This window comes from Panthera pardus, unplaced genomic scaffold, assembly GCF_024362965.1.
Source record: "Panthera pardus isolate Hobbes unplaced genomic scaffold, ASM2436296v1 HiC_scaffold_8, whole genome shotgun sequence".
Lineage (NCBI taxonomy): Eukaryota > Metazoa > Chordata > Mammalia > Carnivora > Felidae > Panthera > Panthera pardus.
Genome location: NW_026527013.1, coordinates 55093536 through 55118422, shown reverse-complemented (window position 1 = coordinate 55118422; position 24887 = coordinate 55093536). Strand labels below are relative to the sequence as shown.

The following is a 24887-nucleotide window of genomic DNA, read 5'->3' as shown; positions in this document are numbered from 1 at the left end:
GTGTTATCCAGAAGTGTGTTAATTTCTAAATATTTGGGAATTTCAAAAACTTTTTATTAATTTCTAGTTTAATCAGTCTAGTAGTGACCTAGAACATACTTTATGATTCCTATTTTTTCTTAAGGTATATTTTATGGCCCAGAATGTGATGTATATTATTGGATGTTCCTTGCAAGCTTGAGAAGAATGTGTATCCTGCTGTTGTTAGATGGATTATTTTATAAATGTCAGTTATATCAGGTTGATTGATAGTGCTGTCCAAGTCAACTATATCCTTATTGATTTTTCTGCCTGCTTAATCTACCAGGTGCTGACAGGGAAGCAGTGACATCTCTGCAGCTATAATAGTTGATTTGTCTCTTTCTCCTTGGCAGTTTTACAAGTTTTTGTCTCCTGTCTTTTGATGCTCTCTTGTTAGGTGCGTACACATTTAAGATTGTTATGTATTTGTGGGGAACTGACCCATTTGTCATCATGTAATACCCCTCTTTATGCGTGATTTTTTTCCTTGTTCTGAGGTCTACTTTGTCTTTAACTTAAATTCACTTACTCTTGCTGTCTTTTGATTAATGATAGCATGATGTCTTTTCTCCATCCCTTTACTTTTGATCTGTGTCGAGGGTTTCCTGTTGACAATGTACAGTTGGGTCTTCTTTTTCTATCGAAATGAGTCTTTGTCTTTTAGTGGTCTGTGTAGACCATTCACATTTAAAGTGGTTCTGGATATACTGTATTTACATTAATGTCAACCATGTTTAACTATTTTCTATTTGTTGCCAGAGTCTTCTTTTTCTGCCTCATCTGGGTTTTTATCATGTTTGTTTATTTTTTTTAACTTTTTTTTTTTAACGTTTATTTTTGAAAGACAGAGCACAAGCAGGGGAGGGGCAGAGAGAGAGAGAGAGAGAGAGAGGGAAACACAGAATCTGAAGCAGGCTCCAGGCTCTGAGCTGTCAGCACAGATCCCTATGCAGGATTCGAACTGTGAGATCATGACTTGAGCCGAAGTCGGACACTTAACCAACTGTTAAGGGGCACCAACTCAGGTGCCCCTATTTATTCATTTTTGAAAGAGAGAGAGAGAGCAAGGGAGGGGCAGAGAAAGAGAGGGAGACAGAATCCCAAGCAGGCTTCGCACTGTCAGCTCAGAGCCCAATGCAGGGCTTGAGCTCAACAACCCTTGAGATCATGACCTGAGCTAAAACCAAGAATCAGAGGCTTAAGGGACTGAGCCATCCTGGTGCCCCTGCCTTATTTGGTCTTGATTGGGCAATTTAGTTGATCCCTTTTATCTCTTCTCTTAATATATCAAATGTACATCTCTACAGATGTTTTTAGTTGTTGCCCTAGAAGTTTATGGTAATTATTTTAAGCTGATATAAGCCTACCTTCAAATGACATTATTCTGTTTCACATGTAATATAGGTTTCTTATAACCATGTTCCCAATTCCTCCCTCCTGTCCCTTGTGGCATTGCTGTCATTCATTTCACTTAACCACATGCTGTAGTCACATAGGACATTGTTATTATTATTAATTTAGACAATTATTTTTTAGATCAATTAGGAATAGTAAGATTTTATTTTACCATCACTTATTCCTACAACAGTGCTCTTCCATTCTCTAAGTAGATCCAAGTTCTAACCTATATCATTTACTAACTAAAGAAAAGCTTTTAATATTTATTGGGCAGGTTTGCTGGTGATGAATTTTCTTAGTTTGTGTTTGAGAAAGTATTTCTCCTTGACTTGTTGGTTGTTGTTTTTTAAAAATTATTTTTAGTGAAATTCATAGGACGTAAAATTTAATCATTTTAATGTGAACAGGTCAGTGGCATTTAATACATTCTCGGTGTTGTACAACCACCACCTCTATCTAGTTTCCAAACATTTTCATCAGTCCAGAGTAAAACCCCTTACCCATTGAGCAGTTTCTCCCTGTTCCTCTTTCCCTGTAGGCCCTTGCAACCACCAGTCTACATTCTATCTCTATGGACTTACCAATTTTGGATATTTCCTATAAATGGAATCACACAGTATGTGACCTTTTGTGTATAGTGTCTTTCACTTAGCATGATGTTCATTTATCTATGATGTAGCATGAATCTGTACTTCATTACTTTTTGTGGCTGAAACATCCCAATTTATGGATAGACCACAATTTGTTTATCCATTGTTTCTCTATAGGTGAGGTGTTTCACCTCCCTACCCTACCCCGCCACTCCAGACTTCTCTCAGTATTTTCTCTTTGTCTTTGGTTTTCTGTGGTTTGAATATGTTGAGGAAATATAGTGAAAAGAAACAAAATCTTCTCCCAATCCAGAAAACTCTCCATAAAGGTAGAAGAGAGAAACAGGAGTTTTTTTCCTTCTTTTTTTTTTTTCAAAGATGTTATTTTTAAGTAATCTCTGTACCCAGTGTGAGACCTGAACCCCCAACCCCAAGATCAAGAGTTGTGTGCTCCGCTAACTGAGCCAGCTAGGTGCCCCTTTCTCCTCCTCCTCCTCCTCCTCCTCCTCCTCCTCCTCCTCCTCCTTCTCTTCCTCCCTCTCTTCCGCTTCTTCCTCTTCCTCAGTAAACATTAAATCAGAATGTAATGTGCGTTATAGGCAATCTTCTAAGAAATTGCAAAGATGGAAAGGAATTTTACTCGTTTGTATAGCCAAGCGGGTACAACCCATTACATACATGTTTTTAAGATCCTAACTTTATCATGGAAATTGTGGAAACCACTTTATTGAGGAAGGGGAAGGGGGAAAAGTTGTTAAATCTTTATGATGGGAGGTAGTTTGCAAATAGCAAGGTGCCCACCAAGTTAGGTCCTTACTCTCCCAGAGGCCTAGGAGGTAAGGGAGTTGTCTTCAAGTTTGCATTTCGAAATGGTGGCTCCCAGATCCTTGAGAACACATTCCTGAGTTGTGAGACTGGCAAGAGGCTCCTCTAACCATTATAAAGATTTACATACATATGAAAAGGACAGAGAACAAGTTCTAAAAGGCAGGGGAAAGAAATTTCTTCCTTTATTTTTCACAGAATTAAGCCTCTTGTCTTCAATCTGTATTTGGCCTTACAAGTAGGATTTGTCTAGATATAGTATTTTAGTATTTATTCTGCTTGGCATTAATTTTAGAAAGTTCTCAGCAGCCACTATTACTTCCAGTATTTCTTCATTCTCCTTCTGGTATTCCAGTTATGTATATGCTGTATCTTGACATTGTCCCACATTCTTGGATACTCTGTTCTGTTTTTTGTTTGTACGTTTTGTTTTGTGTTCCTTCATTGCTTTTTCCCTTTGCATTTCAGTTAGGGATGTTTCTGTTGACCTATGTGATGCAGTTTTGGAGGGGGGTGAGGCAGGGGGTGTCCAAATTGATGGCCAAGAAAGAATTCTTGAGATGTCTTTGATGCAAAAAAAGTGATATTATTTTTTATTTTTTTTAATGTTTATTTATTTCCCAGAGAGAGACAGAGCATGAGTGGGGGAGGGGCAGAGAGAGAGGGGGACACAGAATGAGAAGCAGGCTCCAGGCTCTGAGCTGTCAGCACAGAGCCCAACGACGCGGGGCTTGAACTCTCGAGCTCATGACCTGAGCCGAAGTCAGATGCTCAACCGACTGAGCCATCCAGGCGCCCCAAAAAAGGTGATATTATTAAAGCATGGAGACGGGACCCATGGGCAGAAAGAGCTGCCCTGCGATTGTGAGGAGTGACTGATTATATACAGTGCTACGAAGTTGGGGGAGGTAAAGGCAAAAGGGAGGCCTTGCTATTGTCAAGTTAAGGTTTGTTTTCCCTCTAGTAAGACTGGACAGAGGGAGTTTATTGGAGGAATGTTTTACTCTGCCTGCCTCAAGTATTTGTCAACGAACTGCAAGTTATAAGGAAATTTAATTTTATCTACATTTCCTTCTGCCTTTGTTTCCCGTATCACTATCTTTAAGCTCACTGATTCTGGGGCGCCTGGGTGGCTCAGTCGGTTAAGCGTCCGACTTGGGCTCAGGTCATGATCTCACGGTTCGTGGGTTCAAGCCCCGCGTCGGGCTCTGTGCTGACAGCTCAGAGCCTGGAGCCTGTTTCAGATTCTGTGTCTCCTTCTCTCTGTGACCCTCCCCCATTCATGCTCTGTCTCTCTCTGTCTCAAAAATAAATAAACGTTTAAAAAAAAAAAAAATTTAAGCTCACTGATTCTTTCCTTGGTTGTGTCCAGTCTGCAGATGATCCCATCAAGGCATTCTTCTCTTTCACAGTGTTTTTGAATTCTAGCATTTCCTCCTTTCTGAGAATTTCCATCTTCTCTCCTCTGTTCTTGCATGTTGTCCTTTTCGTTTAGAGACCTTAACATATTAATCTTTGTATTTTAAGTTCTTGTTTGGTCATTCCAATGTTTGTGCCCTGAATCTGATTCTGATGCTTGCTTTATCTCTGTGAATTGTTTTTCTTGCCTTTTGGCATGCCTTGTACATTTTCTTTTTAAAATCAGGTAATGTCTATGTTAGATAATAGGAGCTGAGATAAATGAGCCTATAGTATGGGGATTTATGTTGATCTGGCTACGTGTTGAGCTATGTATGATGTTCTCTGTGGCTATAGGTCCAAAGGCTTCAGATTCCTCTAGTGCCTTTGTCTTGGTCTCTCCTCTTGACTTTGGGCTTCCTTGGATACTCTTCTTTAGAGTGTCTATATCTTAAAGCTCTTCCAGCTGTAATCCCCTGTTACACTGGAGCCCTGTTGGTGTGGTGGTAAGGTGGGAGAGCAGAAGCATTCTACAATCTTATGATGAAATCTCAGTATTTTAGTGGGCCTTTGTCCTTGGACTACCTGTAAGAGTTCCTGGACCTAGTTCTAACTTGGGGGCAAGTTTGGAGGAGTCCCACATATACAACACCAAGCAATTCTGACACTATCAGTGTAAAGATAGCATAGATTCCACAGACTAACAATTCAACCTGATAGAACTGCCCCCTAGTCCCACCTCAGACATCAGTCTCAAGTCCCAGGTTGTTACCTATACCTCTGACTAACCAACTACAGATTAGAGTTCCAGTGACCTTCTTAGGTTCAATAAATTTGCTAGAGCATTTCACAGAATGGAGGGAAGCACTTATTCATGTGCAGTTTATTAAAGGATACAAATCACCAGCCAGATGAAGAGATACCTAGAGCAAAGTGCCAAACAAAGGAGTTTTTGTCCTTGCGAAACTTGGGGACAGACAGCTTAATGACACACAAAAGTCTTCTGGTTCCCCAAGCATGGAAGTTCCCAAATGGGCCAAAAAGCTGTTTTCTTGGGTTTTTATGGAGGCTTCATTACATAGACATGATTGATTAAGTCACTGACTGTTGACTGATTGAACCTCCAGCCCCTCCCCCAACCCGGAACCTCCAGGGGAGGGGGAAATGAAAGTTCTAACCCTTTCATCCCATCGTTGATCCTTCTGGCAACCAGTCCTTGCCCTGGGGAGGGGTTCCAAAAGTCATCTTCATTAATAACAAGACACTCATTTCACTTTTATGGCTCTAAAGTATTTTCAGGAACTGTGGATGAAGATCACATATATCTGAAAAATATACTTTTGTCATCTGAATGACCAAATATATACTTCTTATAAATCATATTGCAGGCTGTGACCTTGACAAGTGTGTATTAATTTCCTCTACTGCCTACCCCCTTAGATGAGATAAGGGAGCCTGAGGGGCCTGGAGTTGAAGAAATCCCCTCTCCCCAGGTGGGATAGACTCAGGTGTAAAGCCTTTTTCCCCTGCGGAATAGTCATTTGTTTACAGAAGAAACCCTTGAGTTCATTTTATAAAAATTCTTCCCCTTCCCTTCCAGAGCCACCAGGGAATCTTTCTCATCTTTTCACCTTGGGAACCAAGTGGGATTTCTGGAGCTAAAACCCATGAAAGTATGAGGGACCCTCCTAAGCCTGTGGTACTCAGGAGTTTCTTACTCGCATGCTAGTCTGTGCTGAGTCTTCAGCAACTCATTGCAGTTACGTTTTGAGTGTTCCTCCAGGTTGGCTTCTGCTCCAGCTAAGCAGATCTCACACTTTGTGAATCCACCTCTCTCCAGATTTTGGAATAGAGTTTGCCCTGCATCCTCAAGTTTTCTGATAAGCCCGAGGGAAGTCATTGATTTTCATTTTGTCTTGCTTTTTCTTGTTGTTAAGGTGGAATGATGACTTCTAAGCTGTTTATATTGAAGTTGAAACCAGAAATACACTGTGAGCTCCAAACTCATCTATCTGGTAGTTTACTTGACACATCTACTCGGCCGTCTCCTAATTGGCAGGCTAAAAACAGACTTCTGAATTCCTACCAGCCCTTGCCCTTCCATCATGCCATTGTTCAGGCTAGAAACCTAAGAGTCATTCCTGGCTCTTCATTCTCCAGTCCTTACATCTCTTCCCACCTACACATGCTGTTGCATCTCCCTCCAGCCTGCATCCCGCAGTGGTCCTCTGCTCTCCACAGTCCCACAGCCACTACCTTCTGCTCTCACCTGGGCTTCTCCAGGGACATCCTAACAGTTCCTCAGCTTCTACTTTTCTCCTATATTTTTTTCCATCCAGTATCTAGGAAGATCTGTTTAAAATGCAAAGCCCATCATTCCCTCACTTAAAATCCTGAATGTGTTTAGAAAACACTGTTTTGTGTTACTCAGGGAGGAAAGCTTTGTGAAATACTTTACCTGCCTAAACTTTCTAGAGATTGAATTAGGCTGAATGGAGAATATAGTTGTTTGATCTTTGCCTGTGAGCGGTACTAACTTCTCATATGTGTTAAAATTTATTTAATTGTTTTAAATTTTTATTTTTGAAAGAGAAAGCATGCATGTGGGGGAGAGGCAAAGAGAGAGGGAGACACAGAATCCGAAGCAGGCCTGGAGGCTCCAAGCTGTCAGCAGAGACCCTGACGCGGGGCTTGAACTCATGAGCCGTGAGATCATGACCTGAGCCGAAGTCAGATGCTTAACCGACTGAGCCACCCAGACGCCCCTTAAAATTTATTTTTAAGTGAAAGATTGATTTACCTTTTTGCATAGGTCAAAAAATTTTTAACAGGTTTTTGCCTTTACTTTTAATTTAATTATCTTTACTGTTGTCCTGCTATGTTTAATATACCCTGACTTGTAACAATCTAACAAATTTTATATATGTTTATATATTTTTAAATGTATGTGTGTGTAAAAAATAGTGTAATGTAAGATAGATATAAAATAAGAAACCTAAAGACTTGGTTTGGGAGGACAAAACCCTTGAGTGGCTCCCATTGTATGTGGAATGAAATCCTGACTCCACGCAAGGCCAGCCCACCTCCCCCTGTAGGGGAGCCTTCATTGTCCATGGACCTGATGTCAGTTCTAAGAGCTCCTTCCTTTTAGGGCTTTCCATGTGCCAGAACATTTCCCAGTACTTGGAACACACTTTTCCCTGAACCTTAATCCGACTCCCTTCTTAGCCTTGAATCTTGTTTTAAATGCCGCCTTAACACAGAAACCTTCCTTGACCTCTCTTTCTGAAAGGTTAAGTGCCTGTGTTTTCTACTCCATCCAGCCAGATCTTTAACCTCATAACATTTATCATAAACTTAAACTGTTCACTGGTTGGTCTGTTTACTTGTTTTTTGCCACTTTCCCACTAAACTAAAAGCTCAGCGAGAGCAAGAGCCATCTCCGTAATGCCTATAATCTAGCAAAGCCCATGGCATAGGGTAGACCCTCTTTGTAAGCATTTGAGGAATGAATGAAAGACTGTAGTCACTGGGAGAGATTGGATGAAGTGAAAGGGATAAGACAAGGCTTCCCAATAAGGAGAGAAGTACGTGAGAGCTTAGAGCAGGAAATACTTCTATCAAGGTCCTCTTATGTTCTGGGCCGTGTACCAAGTGCTTTCACACACATATTGCTTCACTTTCCTAGGAATCCTTTTTTATAGATATGTAAACAGGGGCTCAGAAAGCTCATATAACTGCTCCACAGTGACCCAGTTGGGAAGCAGTAGAGTGAGCATTCCATTCATAGCTCTATCTGCAAAGCCCTATTTCAGGATCACAAACTTGTGTTTACAGGACCAGGTGGCAGTGGAAAAGGTGGTCAAGTTGGAGATTAAGGCTAGTCAGAGAGCCCATGACCCATCTGAAGGGGCAGCCACACACAGCCAGCTGATAACCACAGGGAACTTAGGTCCAGGATGGCCTCAGCTTCCAGCTTGTCACAAGAACTATAAATCCAGTTTTTATGGTAAATACTCTATCTTCAGGTGTTGGCAACCAGTTTTTTAAAACTTTTAAACTCTGGGGAACGCCTGGGTGGCTCAGTCGGTTGAGCAGCCGACTTTGCCACAGGTCATGATCTCACAGCTCGTGAGTTTGAGCCCCGCGTCAGGCTCTGTGCTGACAGCTCAGAGCCTGGAGCCTGCTTCGGATTCTGTGTCTCCTCCTCTCTCTGCCCCTAACCCACACGTATTCTATCTCTGTCTCTCTCAAAAATAAATTTAAAAAAAAACAGTAAAAAATTAAAAAAAAATAAATAAAAATTTTAAACTCTGGGAGATCAAGCAAAAGTTATCCATTGGCTGGTTTTACCTTTAGGCTATCCCATTTGCAGGTTTTTCTTTACAACATAAATCATGAGCCCAGCTTGGCTGGAACAGAGAGTGGGTAACATGGAGGAGAATGGCAGTAAGTCAGGTCACATTGAGGTCCTTTTAGGGTAGAAGTAGAAAGGGCCTTGGGCCTGTAGAGTATGTAGTCTCCTCTAATAATGTGACATATGCGTTCCTAAAGATTCCCACACTGCCAAATTTTGCAGTAGAAACCATAGGGCTTGTGGGGGGAAATGGGCTTAGTGGCATAACATTTAAAAACTGTTGGTGACACACTAAAAAACAGGTATGAACTTAATTTAATGTAAACAGTAGTTTTATATATGTTAAATAGTTAAGAAACACATAATGACCACAATACAATATGGCACTTTGCCTTGAAAGATATTGAAGCTTACTTGTGGAGGGGGTGTGAGAGGATTATAGCTCCTGAATGATTGTGTGTGGGGTGATCTGAAACTAGGGAAAGCAGCAATACCACATGCACAGAGCTGGCTATTCCCACTTAGCTCACTTCACTTGGGTGTCATTTTCTGGGTGTACACTGTTTCTCAGAGAAATCATGCATAAACAGACAAAAGATTTACATTGTGCCTAGATTATTCCCTAGTATATCTGTCACATTGAAACAAGTACAGCTTTTCAAAACAAGCATCGTAGCAGTACTGCATAGCCAAGCTGTGGAGGGCCTAAGAGTCACACAGGAAACAAGACCTCCCTCATTACAGTCCTCCCTACCCTCCATTCGTTATCGTTTACAAGCAGAGAGTAGGAACATTTGTTCCAAGTGAAGAGATTAAAGTTTGCTTCTCATATTCATTTCCTAGGGCTGCCATAACAAATTACCACAAACTTGGTGCCTTAAAACAACAGAAATTCATTTTCTCACAGTTCTGGAGCACAGAAGCCCAAAATCAAGGTGTTTGCCAGGGCCATGCTCTCTTTAAGATTCTAGAAAAGCTTCCCTCCATGCCTTCCTACCTAGCTTCTGGTCCTTCCCTGCAGTCCTTGGAGTTCCTTGCTCACAGCTGTACCACTCCAGTCTCTGCCTCCATGGGCACATGGCTTTGTAGTAAAGACACCAGTCATTGGATTTGGGGCCCACCCTAATCCAGTCTGGACTCATCTTCACTTGATCACACTTGCAAAGGTCCTATTTCTAAATAAGATCACATTCATAGGTCCTGGGTGTTAGGACGTAACCATCTCTTTTTGAGGACACTGGTTCTACCAACAACGCTTCTTCTCCGCCCCTCCACAGGAGATTTAATAAGTCCGCATACATCCTCTCAATTTTTTTAGTTTATTTTTTTATTTTGAGAGGGAGAGTGCAAGTGGGGAAGGGCAGAGAGAAGGAGAGACAGAATCCCAAACAGGCTCTGCGCCGTGAGCCTGACGGAGGGCTTGAACTCACAAACCAGGAGATCATGACCTGAACCAAGATCAAGAATCAGGTGCTTAACCGACTGAGCCACATGGGTGCCCCTACATCCTCCCAATTCGGTGTTTCCTTGGTTTCATCAAACAGGAGTCTGCCTGCTTGTGTTTGTCAGCAAAGTTTGTGTAAGGGTCACCCTGGGGTTCTTCTGTGACCCTGAACCTTTGGGGGGGAAATAGAAAAGAATAGTTTGAGGGGCGCCTGGGTGGCGCAGTCGGTTAAGCGTCCGACTTCAGCCAGGTCACGATCTCGCGGTCCATGAGTTCGAGCCCCGTGTCGGGCTCTGGGCTGACGGCTCGGAGCCTGGAGCCTGTTTCCGATTCTGTGTCTCCCTCTCTCTCTGCCCCTCCCCCGTTCATGCTCTGTCTCTCTCTGTCCCAAAAATAAAAAATAAAATAAAATAAAATAAAAATAAAAAAGAAAAGAATAGTTTGAACTTTAGGATATGTTACATACAGCCACCAAGAGCAGCTGTCCCTGTCTAGACCCCATCACTCCTACGTCCCACCCCTGCCCTAGCTCCATACCTGCCATGCCTCAACCAAGAGGCCTGGGGAATAGCAGCAAAGGCAGTGACATGCCCATTACTGTGTCTACTCAAATGTAGAGTGTATCACCTCTGAACATGTGAAGGACTTCTACTAGCCATGCCTTGGTTATAGCTGGTGATTGAAGATCCTTTCAATCACATGACTCTCTCATTTCTTTTTATTTCATTCTAATTTTCTTTAATGTTTTTATATTTGAGAGACAGAGTGCGAGTGGGGGAGGGGCAGAGAGAGAGGGAGACACAGAATTTGAAGCGGGTTCTGAGTCATCAGCACAGAGCCCGACGCAGGGCTCGAACCCACGAATCTTAAGCTCATGACGCTTAACCGGCCGACATCCACCAAGGCGCCCTCGTGACTATCTGACTTTGTAACAGGGAAAGTAGTTTAGGAAGGAGGTAAGTTTTGATAGACATGAAAAGGAAGTCAAACACTTAACTCCTAGATCTCAAAGTTGTAAGGGCCTTCCAAAGGCCAGCTTGTTACCTTTTAACTAAGGTAGGAGTCCCTTTTGTGGCAGCTGAGAGAAGTATGTGTCAACCAGTCTGTCTGTGGTCTTTCAGTTCCTCATTGGGTAGGAAAGGTTTTTGTTTTTTTTTTTTTTTTTAAAGAATTCTTCTTACAAAGTTTTCTATCTCATGTTTTACTTTTCCAGGGGAGTCTCGGTATGTATGCCACAGGAATCTGCCTGTGTAACAGTGAAAGGTACTTCCTTTCATTCTTTGAAATCTTTCTTCTTTATCCTTAAAGATCTTTTGACACGTTAGTTGGAAATGATGATATGCCAGGATTCATGCCCAGCCATCAGCTAAGGATTTGTTCTTGTATCCTGTTCCCAGTCTGCTCTTCTTTCTGGTCTTGAACTTGCTGTGTGCCCTCAGCCTGTAACATACTTTGCCACATTTATGTATGGCTTCCTCTCTTGCTTCATCAGGTGTTTGCTCAACATCACTCCATCAGAGAGATCTTTCCTTCTAACATGGCTCCCCTGCCTCCTTTCCCTTGACATGATTTGTCCACTTACTCTGCTTTTTCGTTTTCTTCAAGGCACCTACCAAGACTGATGCTCCACAATATCAGTGTTCATAGTCTGTTTCCCTTCTAGAAGGTTAACCCCATGAGATAGGAGCTCTATAGTATTCATGTACCTATCCCTAGTACTGAGAATAGTGCTTGCCACATAGTGAACACCTAGTAAACATATATTAGGTAATTGGATCTTTTCTTACCTATGTCATTTGCTTTTGAACCAACCAACCTTATCTAATTTTTCATATTGGATAGTTGGTAAAGGTGTTGTGCTAGATTCTGTAGAAGTTTGCTGTCTGAACCTTGGAATGGTGTGTCACAAGGCAACATCTATCAAGATGTGGATACCAGACCTGGCAATAAATACAGTATAGGGAACTGAGTTCTAGTCAGAGATGTAGTACATCTCCGCTTGTCCAAGGCCCAACCACAACAGCCCCAAGAATCCTGTTTGCTGTGAGGCCCTCCTGCTGTCCCCAAGAGGAAGGTGAGCAGTGCTCCAAGCTGGGCACTCGGCCTAGAAGAAGGCAGGACAGGGAGTAGAACAGCTTCAGAAAATTTCGTGAGCAGGAATGAGAAGTCACTCTTGCTGTAGCAACTATTTTTATCGTAACTGATGCAGTTAAGGCAGGGGCTCTGGGAAGAGGCAGGCTCTGACAGCTGGCCCCCTGAATGGTAGTAGCCTTTGGAGAAATCAGGATCAGGACTTCTCTGGAGTTTATTATGTCCAGGACAAGGATTTTTTTTTTTAATATTTATTTATCTTTGAGAGAGCAAGAGAGAGACAAAATGCGAGCAGGGAAGGGGCAGAGAAAGAGGGAAACACAGAATCTGAAGCAGTCTCCAGGCTCTGAGCTGTCAGCACAGAGCCTGACTTGGGGCTCGAACTCCGGAATCATGAGATCATGACCTGAACTGAAGTCGGATGCTTAACCGACTGAGCCACCCAGACGCCCCAAGGATTTTTTTTTTCTTTTTTTAGTTAAACCTATCATCTACTATTATTATCTCCATTTCATAAAAGAAAGGGCTTTTCTTTTTCCAGTTTTATTGAGATTATAATGGACACACAGCACTGTGTAAGTTTACGGTATACATCATAATGCTTTGCCTTACATGTATTATGAACTGATGACTAAGTTTAGTTAGCATCCATCGTCTCATACAGATACAGAAAAAGAAAGAAAATATGGTTTATTCCTTGTAATGGGAACTCATAGGATCCACCTTCTTAACAACTTTCAAATACATCATATGGCAGAGTTAGCTACAGTCACCATGCTGTACATCACATCCCCAGTACTTAGTTATCTTACAACTGGAAGTTTGTATCTTTTGACACTCTTCATCCAGTACCCACCCCACACACACCCTAAAGGGCATTTTAATGAAAAACAGGAAGGATATCATCCCAAAATAAAATTAGCTCTATGATCATTGGTTTCTGAAAAAACTCATGGTTGTGTTTTGTTTTTCTCATTTCACCATGCACTGGTGAAACTGCATCTTGGACCAGCATTGACTCCAGGACGGCATTGGGCAGTCACCGCTTTGAGCACCACCTGCAAGTACACAAGTCGCATGATGCTCCGTGAGAGCAGCCTCCATGTTGTGTCTTGTAGATTGTGACAGACCAGCAGACAGGACAGAAGATCCAGATAGTCACCGCAGTGGACGCCTCCGGATCCCCCAAGCAGCAGTTCATCCTGACCAGCCCAGATGGAGCTGGAACTGGGAAGGTGATCCTGGCTTCCCCGGAGACCTCCAGTGCCAAGCAGCTCATATTCACCACCTCAGACAACCTCGTCCCTGGCAGGATCCAGGTGAGGCCTGTTGATAGGCATTTGTTTCTGCACTTATTTCTGACCCTTCCTCTGTCTTGGAAGCCAAATCCATCTCTAGAAGTTCCTTTGAGGACCTGCAGGCATGGCAGAGTTATGCTTTGGCTAAAGTAAAAAACCCGCAAGTGAGGGGCAAAGCCCAGAAGGCAGCCAGCTGCAGTGCTCAGATGGAATGGACGTTGAGTGAGAAAAAGTGGCCCACAGGAGACTGGCATGGGCAAGCTGACACTGAGGCCACTAAAGAATCGTTCTAACTAAAGTAAGACTGCACGGTAGTAGTTCTTGGCCCCTGACATTTTAGGGGCACCATCTAGGGCTGACCACAGTCCGGAGAGGACTGACTTGTTCCTAACGCTCACTTCAGCCTCATCCAGGTCGTCAGGACTGGTTCCAGCTCTTCATTCTGTCCTAACTTGCTCCTGTGAACTGCTGCCTCTGGGTCCCTCAGTCACCATCTCCATCTCTGCCATGGTTCTCCCTTTGCTGGCAGGGTGAGATGGGGAGGGGGCAGATAGAGAAACAAAAAGAGCAAGGGTTTGACGGAAAGCAGAGTTATTGAGAAGCGCTGAATGTCCAAGCCTGACACTTAGAGAAGCAAACTCAAGGCTACTGTCTCATGGTGGCCAAGCGTGGAGCAGATTTAGTGAAAGTCAAGATGGGATCTATGTTTTTGTTTGTTTTTAATTTTTTAAAAATTATGGTAAAATATAACCGAAAATTATCATCTTAATGACTTTTAGGTGCCCGGTTCAGTGGCATTAAGTACATTCACATTGTGTAGGCATCCCCACCACCCATCTCCAGAACTCTTTTTAAAATCTTCCCCAATTGAAACTCTGTCCCCATTAAACACTAACTGCCCATTCCTCCTCCCCCAGCCCTGACAACCACTATCCTACTTTCTGTCTTTATGATTTTGGTATTCTGGGGACCTCATGTAAGTGGTATCCTACAGTACTTTTTCTTCTGCAGTGGCTTATTTTATTTCACTGAGTATAATGTCTTCAAGGTTCATCCATGTTGTAGCCTGTGTCAGAATTGCCTTTCTTTTTAAGGCTAAATAATATTCCACTGTATGTATAGACCACTTTTTATATAGTCGTCTGTTGTTGGATGTTTGGGGAGCTTCTACCTTTTGGCCCTTCTGAATAATACTACTAAGAATCCATGTTTTGGGGGGTGGGGGTCGGGGGGACTTTCTGCTGTAGAGAAAAATAAGGAAAGGGAATGATTTTTTTTTCTTCTGATAGAGCTGGGTTCAGGACACAAATTATGTTCAGCTTTCAGAACTGTGCTTTTGAGACACCTCCTAATGCTGTTAGTAAATACTACCTCTTCCTTTCCCACACTACATGCTGATCATCTAAAATCAAAATTCTTCGCTGCTTATTTAGACTACTCCTTATTCATGGGAAGGTGGCTGTTGATTTTGTTGCATGTTTTTTAAGAAGTCATTCTATATAATTGCTGTATATATTCCCACCATACAGAAATCATGTTAAGGGTTACAGTTGGTACATTATTTAATAACAGGTATTTTTCACTTTCTCATATTGATGTCAGTTACAGTATTCTTCCAGATGAGTAACACTGTCACCTAGAAAGTCATGTACAAGTGAAGAAGAAATAACAGTGTTCAGAGGTCACCAGCTGCCTCAAGAAGAGACCTACTTATTTAATTAATAAAGCTTGATTATTTCACTGCCCAGTACACCTCTCTGCATACTTCTAAGCTGTTTCATGGGAATGGAGAAGCAGCCAGAAAGACCTGCAGTATCTTCATGTTGAGGCATCTGCATGTGATTTCCCACATGGGGCTCCCCATCCTGGGTGGTTTTGCTGGCCAGATAGGAGAATAGACCAGTGAAAATCAATGTCTGACCTTGGACAAACCACACACACCCCCACCCCCTGCCACCACCACCACAGCTGAAGGGGCATAGTCTAGGTGAGCAACAGAGCCATTCTGGATATCCGGCTAAGTTGTCAAGTGGGATTTTCCCAGTTCTGCCCAAGGTTCTCCTGCTTAGAAACCCAAGATTAGGAATTTCTAGTTAAACATTACTTTGCTTTAACGATCTGATTTTTAATCAGCACTTCGCTTGTTTCCCAATTCTTCTTAGATCGTCACGGACTCTGCTTGTGTGGAACGTTTGCTGGGGAAGGCTGACGTCCAGCGGCCCCAGGTGGTAGAGTACTGTGTAGTCTGTGGCGACAAAGCCTCTGGTAAGTAATCCTAGATTATAGGTGCACTTCATGGTCCAAAGTCATGAACCAAATGGGGGTGGGGGTGGGGAATTACCAGAGAGAGAACATTTTCTGTAGGTTTGTAGGTTTCAAAACATGAACTCCAGTTTTCTTAGTGGGGTAGTAATATAAATAAGCAAACCAACTTGTCAGATTATTAGAATCAAAAGAAAAAGTCAAGGTACTGTTTCTGTGAGTTGTAAATCTTAGTTATATATTTATATACTACTAAGAAAGCAGTCGTTTCTTTAATCTAGGTAATATCAGCACAGTGCTTTGCTATTTCACAAGATGTGTTACTTGTCTATTTCTTCTTCATCATCTTCATCATCTTCTGTCATCCCCTCACTATAACCCAGTGTGGTTACTGCTGTAATGGAGGAGGGAGCATGCAATTCTGGCTGGAGCCCCAGGGTCAGGCAAGGTCCCCCAGCGGCAGTCACATTCTGTGAGACTTGGAGGTTGAGTGTGTATGCATTGGGTAAAAGAGAAGCATTCCAGCTGGTGGGGATGTAATTCCCCACCATTGGGAATTTACATCCCCACCAATGGATGTAATTTACTCCATTCCAGGGAGTAAACTCCTGAGCCAGGGCCCAGCGAGTTTACTGTCCATATCCATGGTATCTTTGGGGAAGAACTCGGGCTTCTGTGGTTAGGATGTGAGTGCAAGGAGACTAGAGAAGATGTCTGGCCCCAAAGTTCAAAATTCAGCCTGCTAACACCAGTGAGCTGTAGAAGATGAGGTGAGCAGGAAGGATGGAGAAGTATTTAGTGAATGTGCTGACAAAACGATCAAAGGATGGACAAGTATTTAATAAGATACTCTTTCAGCTGTGTTAGGGCCATAGGCCTGAGTTTTATGATTGGCTCCACTTTAGTCTATGGTAACAGAATTCCTAGGAACTTTGGGCACTTTGTGATCCTGTTTAAGACTAAAAAAGGATGGACCAAACATCTTAGGAAGACAGCCCAGGCAAGCATCCACAGAGGTCAGAAGCTGCAGTTCCACTCCTAGCTCATGGCATCATTTGCTCTGCCAGGGTGCCTTGCCTCTGTTTCCACCCCTTGTCTTGAACAGGGCAAAGCCCAGCCCATCCCCCCCTTTCTCTGAAGCCAGTGCTGCTTCTGTCTTCATCATCTTTGTATAGACCACTATATCCTGTCTCCTTGCTCAGCAGGAAGAGGCATTCTGCAAACTTTTGAACAAATGAATGAAGCATGAACATAATGAAGAGGCCCACAGAATCTGCTTGGCTTCCCCATTTGTCAGTCTCTTTCTGGGCTTAAAGGAATGGCCTAGTTACAGGCTTCCAGTGCCACAGTCTCCAGATACTAGAGGTCACTCTAAAGTCTAGAGAGGCTAAGGAAATACACTGCAAAGAAGGAAAAGTGATGTCTACACAGGAATTTTAGCACTGTTCTTTTTTTGTTATTGTTTATTTGAGAGAGACAGAGAGAGTGGGTGAGGGGCGGAGAGAGAGAATCCCAAGTAGGCTCTGTCCTGCTAGCACAGAGTCTGATGCAGGGCTTGAACCCACAAAACTGTGAGATCATGACCTGAGCCGAAACCAAGAGTCAGATGCTTAACCAACTGAGCCACCCAGGTGCCCCTAGCACTATTCTTAAAGCCACAAAATTGAGACCCTCCAAATACACACTTGGAATGGCTCTGCATGTGAGAGCTTAGGACTATGGGACACTCACTCAGTAGCTGCCATCAGTGATGATCCTTTCCAGCAATGTAGCTATGATACTGGGTTACAGAAGACCAAACCAGGGGAGTTTCATGGTCAGTCCCAGCTAGGAACAAATGAGGTGTGATGTGTGTGGAAAAACGTGGAGAATTTGGAAGGGTAACTGAGATGGGGGGCTCTTTTTAATGTCATTAAAAAGTTCGTCATTAGAAATTAGAAACCCCAAAGTAAACAAGATTAGAAAAAAAGAACCATGTGTAATAAATGCATTTCTAGAACTATGTTTCCAAAAGGGTCTGAATACCTAACCCAAGTGAGCCACATGAAATGCACCCTTCCCTCACCTTGGGCCTACGCAGTCACGGCCCCTGTGCTTCCCCAGGACCCAGGACAAGACTCACATAGAGGGAGTAAATGGAGGAGGAGTAGGACCCTATGTGCTAGAAAAGTCATGCATGTGTTTGCTGTGTGCCACTGTCAGCAGGATAGGCGCACTGGGTAGTGTCACAAGCCCAGGTCTGCAGAGCCAGGACCAGGTGCACCCAAGTGGACACTGTGGTTCAGCCGTTATCCATGGGCTCCTCCTGCATGTTAGGTCCTCTGTGTACTAAAAGCATTGAGGTCATGCCGTTTACCAGCTGTCACTTAACCTATCTGAGCTCCTGTTTTTCCATCATGACCTCACAGGGCTACTTTAAAGATTATAGGAAAATTATGGGAAGAACCTAAGTGCCATGCTTAATGCTCGGGCCTGTGGCTGTCCTGTGGCTGCCGGTATCTGACACTGTGCCAGTCACCTTGATAGAAGGTGACCTTAGAAACAGGGCCTGTGGCGGATCACCTCTTCTCTTGGTGAATTGCTTCACACACTCTTTCTCCTTTCAGGCCGTCACTATGGGGCTGTCAGTTGTGAAGGTTGCAAAGGTTTCTTCAAAAGGAGCGTAAGGAAAAACCTGACCTACAGCTGCCGGAGCAACCAAGACTGCATCATCAATAAACATCACCGGAACCGCTGTCAGTTTTGCCGGCTGAAAAAATGCTTAGAGATGGGCATGAAAATGGAATGTGAGTAACAATAATAAGAAGCCGCCCGAGTTAGCAAGTTGAGAGAAAGTGAAGTTTCTCTCCCTGGCTTTAAAATACTCTAAGAGAAAAATATCCACCGAGGCTTCACTTTATTTCCCTTCTGGGTCAGCTAGGTGTTCCAGCACTGATGCTGCTGGGATTGGTCATTTCCCGTGGAGTATTTGGAAACCTCCTCCAGATAAATCGGGATGCAGCACAGGGCAGTGGGGTAAACACAGGCTGTGGAGTGTCAAACCCCAGCTCTGTCACTTAGGAGCTGTGGGGCCTGGGGAAGACATGTCACTGCTTTCAGCCTCAGGGTCCTCATCTGTAAAATGGGACCCTCTTACTTACATATTGGATCTGGGGTTCATCCTTTCTTTCTGTTGAAAAGGTTTTTATTTTCTTCATTTCTTTCTGGCCTGTATACTCCTTTTAGGCCAGATTGCTGAAGGGAGAGACTGCTAGTGTTGTAGAAAACTAACACCCCATTAAACAGTTTGCAGAAGCCGTGCAGGCTTGAGTTGGACATTGGAATGCTTCCTTTCTGACACGTGCGTTAGACAAGATTTCTGTTAAGGACCAACTTGAAGATGGGTGTTTCTCTTCCAGAGAGTGCCTTTTGTTACCAGCAGGCAGAGAAAAGCCAGAGTCCTCAGGGTGGGCCCCCCACAAGGCCATACAAGTGCCGTGCTCAACTGTCTTAGCAGGCAGTGCTTACCCTCTTTAGCCCTTTGGATTTAACATCATATCGTTTGGCTTTGAGTTTTTCACCTCTTTGGCTGAAAAGTCCACTGTGAAAATGGAGTTAGATGCGTCTAGCACCAGAACCTATCATCCCTGTAGTAACAAACTTACTAAGGAAAACCCCTAAATTTACTTTGAAAGATGTAGTTCAAAGTGGGGGAGGGACAAAGAGAGAGGGAGACAGAATCCGAAGCAGGCTCCAGGCTCTGAGCTGTGTCAGCACAGAGCCTAATGCGGGGCTTGAACTCAAAAACCATGAGATCATGACCTGAGTCAAAGTCAGACACTCAACCGACTGAACCACCCAGCTGCCTGGAAAGATGTAGTTTTTAATAACTTGACTCTTTCCTCTAAATGTGAATATTTATGTTGTGATTTAAGCTGTACAGAGTGAACGGAAGCCCTTTGATGTACAACGGGAGAAACCAAGCAATTGTGCTGCTTCAACTGAGAAAATCTATATCCGGAAGGACCTGAGAAGTCCTCTGATAGCCACTCCCACGTTTGTGGCAGATAAAGATGGAGCAAGGTCAGTCCCTGTTTTGGTAAAGGGTCACACTGCTATCAGCCTTTGAGCTGTCCCTTGGAGGGCACTTACTTGGCTCCCTGCATGCTGCCACAGCCTTCAGCCTTGTCTTGCCCCACCCTACCCTTTTTGGAGCTGTTCCAGTCATACCTGTGGATAGGCCTGAGGATGGCTAATTTAAGATGGGGTCAGAATTTCTCCTGCATCAGGGGCTCAGGTTATGTCCTGTAGTTTCATACAGGAAAACAGTTGCTCTTCAATTCAAGATGGAGTTTTTCTGCAGTATAGACAAAAGGCCTAACTCCTCAGGTAGTCTCAAATAGTGCCACAAGTTAACTTCTATGTCTTTTTGCTTTCATGTAATCTGTTGAACTTAATTGAAAAAGAACAGAAAAGAAAAATAAGAAATCCAAACTCTATCCTAGCAAGAACTAGAGTTGAGAATTCCTTGGTGATATTCTGAAGATCAAGTTAACTTTATTTAAAAGAGCAGTCACTGTCTGTGGTCAGCATGGAAGCTTGGGGGAGCAGGGGTGGGAGCGGGGAGACATGTGTCTGTGTGGCATCCTGTTTCAGGCTGTAGGCCCAGCTCTGTGTGCATCTCGTTGCAGAGAGAAGGGGGGTTGTTAGTCACTCAGTGGCTGAGTCCAGTTAGAGCTTTTGTGCTCTTCAGACAGCTTTGCAGATGTGGAAGGGACAGAGCAATGCAGCATGATCATACTGTGCATTAAATGTTGGAAGCTACTCTGGGTTTCTTTATGTCTTAAATAGACAAACAGGTCTTCTTGATCCAGGGATGCTTGTGAACATCCAACAGCCTTTGATACGCGAGGATGGTACGGTTCTCCTGGCCACAGATTCCAAGGTGATGCTCTCTACTTATGCCTTACTCTCCATCTTTCTGTTGCCGTGCAGACTGCTCCTCGGAATTGTGCACCCACCTTCTTGGCCTTCCGAGACAACCTCGAAAGCATGGCCTTCTGCATCTCACCTCACTTCTTATACAGCCATCTGTGATTTATTTTAGGGATGTTGAGGACTTTTTGGAAACTCAGGACTGGCTGGTTATAGTCATTGTAACATGTCAGGATCTAGAGTTCAGTTTGGTGAGAATTCAGTGGCTCTCAAATCAGTTAACCACCCCACCACCTCCACCTCAGTACACACATTGGCAAACTACTGGTATGCTAGGGAAATGGCTGCTTATTCTAAGATGGCCTTTGGCAGAAGCTGCTAGTTCCTTTTTTTTTTTTTTTTTTTTTTTTTTTGGTTGAAGTTGACACACTGTTAAATTATCCACACCCACCCCCTTCCTTTTTATTAGATGACCTGCAGGAGGAAGTTCAGGCAGGATTCTGATAATTGTAAAACTAAGAGCAAATCAGCCATATGGAATTTAACTTGTTGTGAACAGAGGTGTTTGTCATTCCAGGAGAGAGAGAGCTGGCTAACCCCTGTGAAGATAACTTAGGAGAAAGGTTTTATCCAGGCAAGGAAACTGATTACATCAGAAACTATGAGATGAGAAATATAACCCAGTGATGATGAAGTAGCAGCGCGCCATGGCTGAAGTCCGGTTTTTCTTCTCTAAAAGGAGCGACTTCGTAACAGTGCTGCCATGGCTACTGCCCTGAGAACCAGAGCCACGCTACCTGCAAGGCTTCCTTCTCATCTATTCACGTGCACATCGCTGTGCCCACTCAGCACATTAGGAACATCCTTTTTTGAGAAAGAAAAGGCAACAGTGAGAGCTGCTGGCTGGCACCAACAGCAGCTTTCCATCCTCTGGCCCTTATGCCGGGCTTTGAGCTTCCTGTCTTTGGGCACTGGTGATGTATGTGACATGGAAATCACACCCAGTGTGCTGCTGTCATCACCCAGTAGCCATTCAGGACAGTGATTGATGCATAGTGGGGTAGAAACCAGAAGTAGATAGTAGAGAGAAACCAGAAGCCTGAAAGTAAGGCCCAAATAACCTTAAAACCTGATTACCAAGGGATTTCACAGCAGCTGTTCCATGGTGCCATCCATGCAGAGACTGAGAATAAGAACCAAGAGACTCCAGAGTCTGCTATCTTGGGAGCCCAGCACCGCTCTTGGGAGCCATGTGCCCTCTTTCCTACATCTCTGTTTCCTTCAGTACCCCCGACACAGGGGTGCTGGGAAACTTGAGTTAGTTTTATAAAGCACACAGCATCCAGTGACACTCAGTAAATGAGAAGCTAGTCATGGTCATTGGATGGAAGAGAAAGGACACAAACTGTGGTATTTAAGTAGCAGTTAAGAGAAAGAGCTGCAGAGTCAGACGTGTGCTCCTACCTATTCCTTCCTCTGTGGTGTGGAAGTTTTTCATGAATAACGGAATATATACAAAGCACCTAAAGGGAGCTATTTTCAGAATCTGTTTTTTAAACCTTCCACTTTGAAAGATTAAAATTCAAAATAACGTACCTTGAGCAAGCACAAAGATACTGCAGAGCTCCCCTGTACCCTTTACTCAGTTGCTCCCAGCAGTTTATCTGGCAAGACTGCAAGATGGTATCAGAACCAGGACGCAGCACTGGTACAGTGTGTGGGGAGTGATCTTTTCCTTTTTTCATTTAAGCTTTCTTTCTCTTCAGCACATCTTTCTGTCATGACAACCTGCATCATTTAACAGCTGCACAACCTTCTGTTACATGGTTGTTCGGTGATTTATTAGTCAGTTCTCTGCTTATGATCTTTTCTGCTGTTCTGGTTTTTCACTTTTCTAACCAGATACAACAAACATTTGTTTATACATCTTTTTTTTTTTTTTTTTTTAGCATTTATTTATTATTGAGAGACAGACAGAACATGAGCATGGGAGGGGCAGAGAGAGGGGGAGACACAGAATCCGAAGCAGGCTCCAGGCTCTGAGTTGTCAGCACAGAGCCCGACGCGGGGCTTGAACTCGCAAACCGCGAGATCATGACCTGAGTGGAAGTCGGATGCTTTACCGACTGAGGCACCCAGGCACCCGTGTTTATACTACATACCTTGATTTATTTGTTCAAATATGTCTGGTTTTCTTTTTTTGCTTATTTGAGATAAAATTCACATACCTGAAGATTTATCCTTTTAGTGTTACAGTGCAGTGGTTCTAGTACTTTCACAAGGTTGTACAGCCATCACCACTACCCAATTCCAGAATATTTTCATCACCCCAAAAGAAACCCTGCACCCATTAAGCAGTCACTTCCTCCTCCCCTACCAACTGCTACTCTACTTTCTGACTATACTCTACTTTTCTGATATAAATGGAAACATACAATATTTTGCCTTCTGACACTGGCTTCTTTCTCTTGGCGTAGCGTTTTCAAGGTTCATCCATGTTGTGGCGTGTGTCAGCAAGCACTTTGTTCCTTTTTATTGCCAATTAATAAGCCCTTGAATGACTAAACCACATTTTACATATCCATTACATTCAGCTGACGAACATTTGAGTTGTTTCTACTTTTTGTCTATTATGAATAGACAAATATGCTATGAACATTTGGGTAGTTTTGTGTGTGTGGACGTATGTTTTAATTTCTCATGTATATACTAGGGAGTGGAATTGCTGGTCATATGGTAACTCTGTATTTAAACTTTGTGAGGAAGTGCCAGACTTTTCTACAGTGGCTGCACCATTTTACATTCCCACCAGCAATGTATGAGGGTCCAGTTTCTCCACATCCTCCCCAGCACCTGTTATTACCTGTCTTTTTTATTATAAACATCCTGTTGGGTGTGAGGTGGTATCTCATTGTGGTTTTGATTTGCATTTCCAGTGATGTTGAACATCTTTTCATGTGCTTATTGGCCATGTGTGTCCTCTTCTAAGAAATATCTAAATCCTTGGCTCATTTTTTTTTTTTTTTTTTAACTGACTGCTTTATCTTTTTATTTTTGACTTGAAAGAGTTCTTTAGATATTCTGGTTACTAAACCATTGTAAGATGTGTGTTTTGCAAATATTTCCTCCCATTCTCTGGGTTGTCTTTTGTGTGTGGAAGGGCAGGGTTTCTTTTTACTTTCCTAATAACTTTTTTCTTTTTTTAAGCTTTTATTTTTAAGTAATCTCTACACCCACCGTTGGGCTTGAACTCACAACTCCAAGGTCAGGAGCCAGTGCTTCACCAACTGAGCCAGCTAGGCACCCCATTTACTTTCTTAATATCTTTTGAAGCACAGAAGTTTAAATTTTGGCAGTGTCTAATTTGTCTGTTTTCTGTTACCTTATTATATGTATATTTGTGTAACCACCATCGCAGTCAAGACACCGAACTCTCCCCTCACCAAAAAGTTCTCCCTCCTGCTGCCATATTGAGCTCACACCCCATAGATGCTGTTTTTAAACTACCATTATACCTTCATTGGCCTGAGAGTCTTTTATGTGTGTGTTTGTGTTCATCTTTAATGTTCTTGTTTTTTGTTTAATAGGCAGAAACAAGCCAGGGAGCTCTGGGCACACTGGCAAATGTAGTAACCTCTCTTGCCAACTTGAGTGAGTCCCTTAACAATGGTGATGCTTCGGAAATGCAGCCGGAGGACCAGTCCGCAAGTGAGATTACTCGGTATGATCCCATGAGGGTGGAGGCTCTGCCCAGTGTGCACACTTAGCTGCTCTTTTGTGAGGGCTGGCGGCAGCATTTTGACACCCACCCTGTATTTAATCAAGGATGGTAAAGTCACAGTGTCCCTGCACATCTGTCTTCCTTCACATTTTAACTATGGGAACCAGGATTCGTTTATATTACATGATATAAAACAATCAAAGTTGCTTTTCACTCCAAACAATGAAAAAGGAAATGGAGTGACTGAGTGGAAGTAGGGAAAACCCTTCAATAGACAGGTGTTCCTTGCATTAGTTATTTTGACTAAATATTAATAGTTCATCCCCTTTCCCACTTCTGTTTTAGCCTATTTTTCCAAACAGTCTAAAGCTTAAGTCCATCAGGGGGTTAGCTACTAGCATTAGCTGGCCCTGAACATCCATAACCGGCTGCAGAGAGTTTCTTCCCCATAGGCTCTCATGTTTGCTCCTTTCCTGTGGGACTGGTCACCCCTGCCTGTCTTGCCAGGCTGGGCAGATGTACAGCTGGAGGCCACACAAGTGCCCCGGGCCTCATGATCTCTTGCAGT

General features: G+C 43.2%; 1 protein-coding gene across 2 annotated transcripts in view; it reads left to right on the top strand.

Annotated features, from left to right (window-relative positions):
• NR2C2 (nuclear receptor subfamily 2 group C member 2) overlaps positions 1-24887 on the top strand; it is a 91844-nt gene that overhangs the window by 56817 nt on the left and 10140 nt on the right. For both annotated transcript variants that reach the window (XM_019433571.2, XM_019433570.2), the window contains 6 exons: positions 13243-13443; positions 15585-15687; positions 18291-18470; positions 19599-19746; positions 20515-20608; positions 24186-24319. In XM_019433571.2, coding sequence (XP_019289116.1) covers positions 13243-13443; positions 15585-15687; positions 18291-18470; positions 19599-19746; positions 20515-20608; positions 24186-24319 — 860 coding nt within the window. The remainder of the gene's footprint in view (positions 1-13242; positions 13444-15584; positions 15688-18290; positions 18471-19598; positions 19747-20514; positions 20609-24185; positions 24320-24887) is intronic.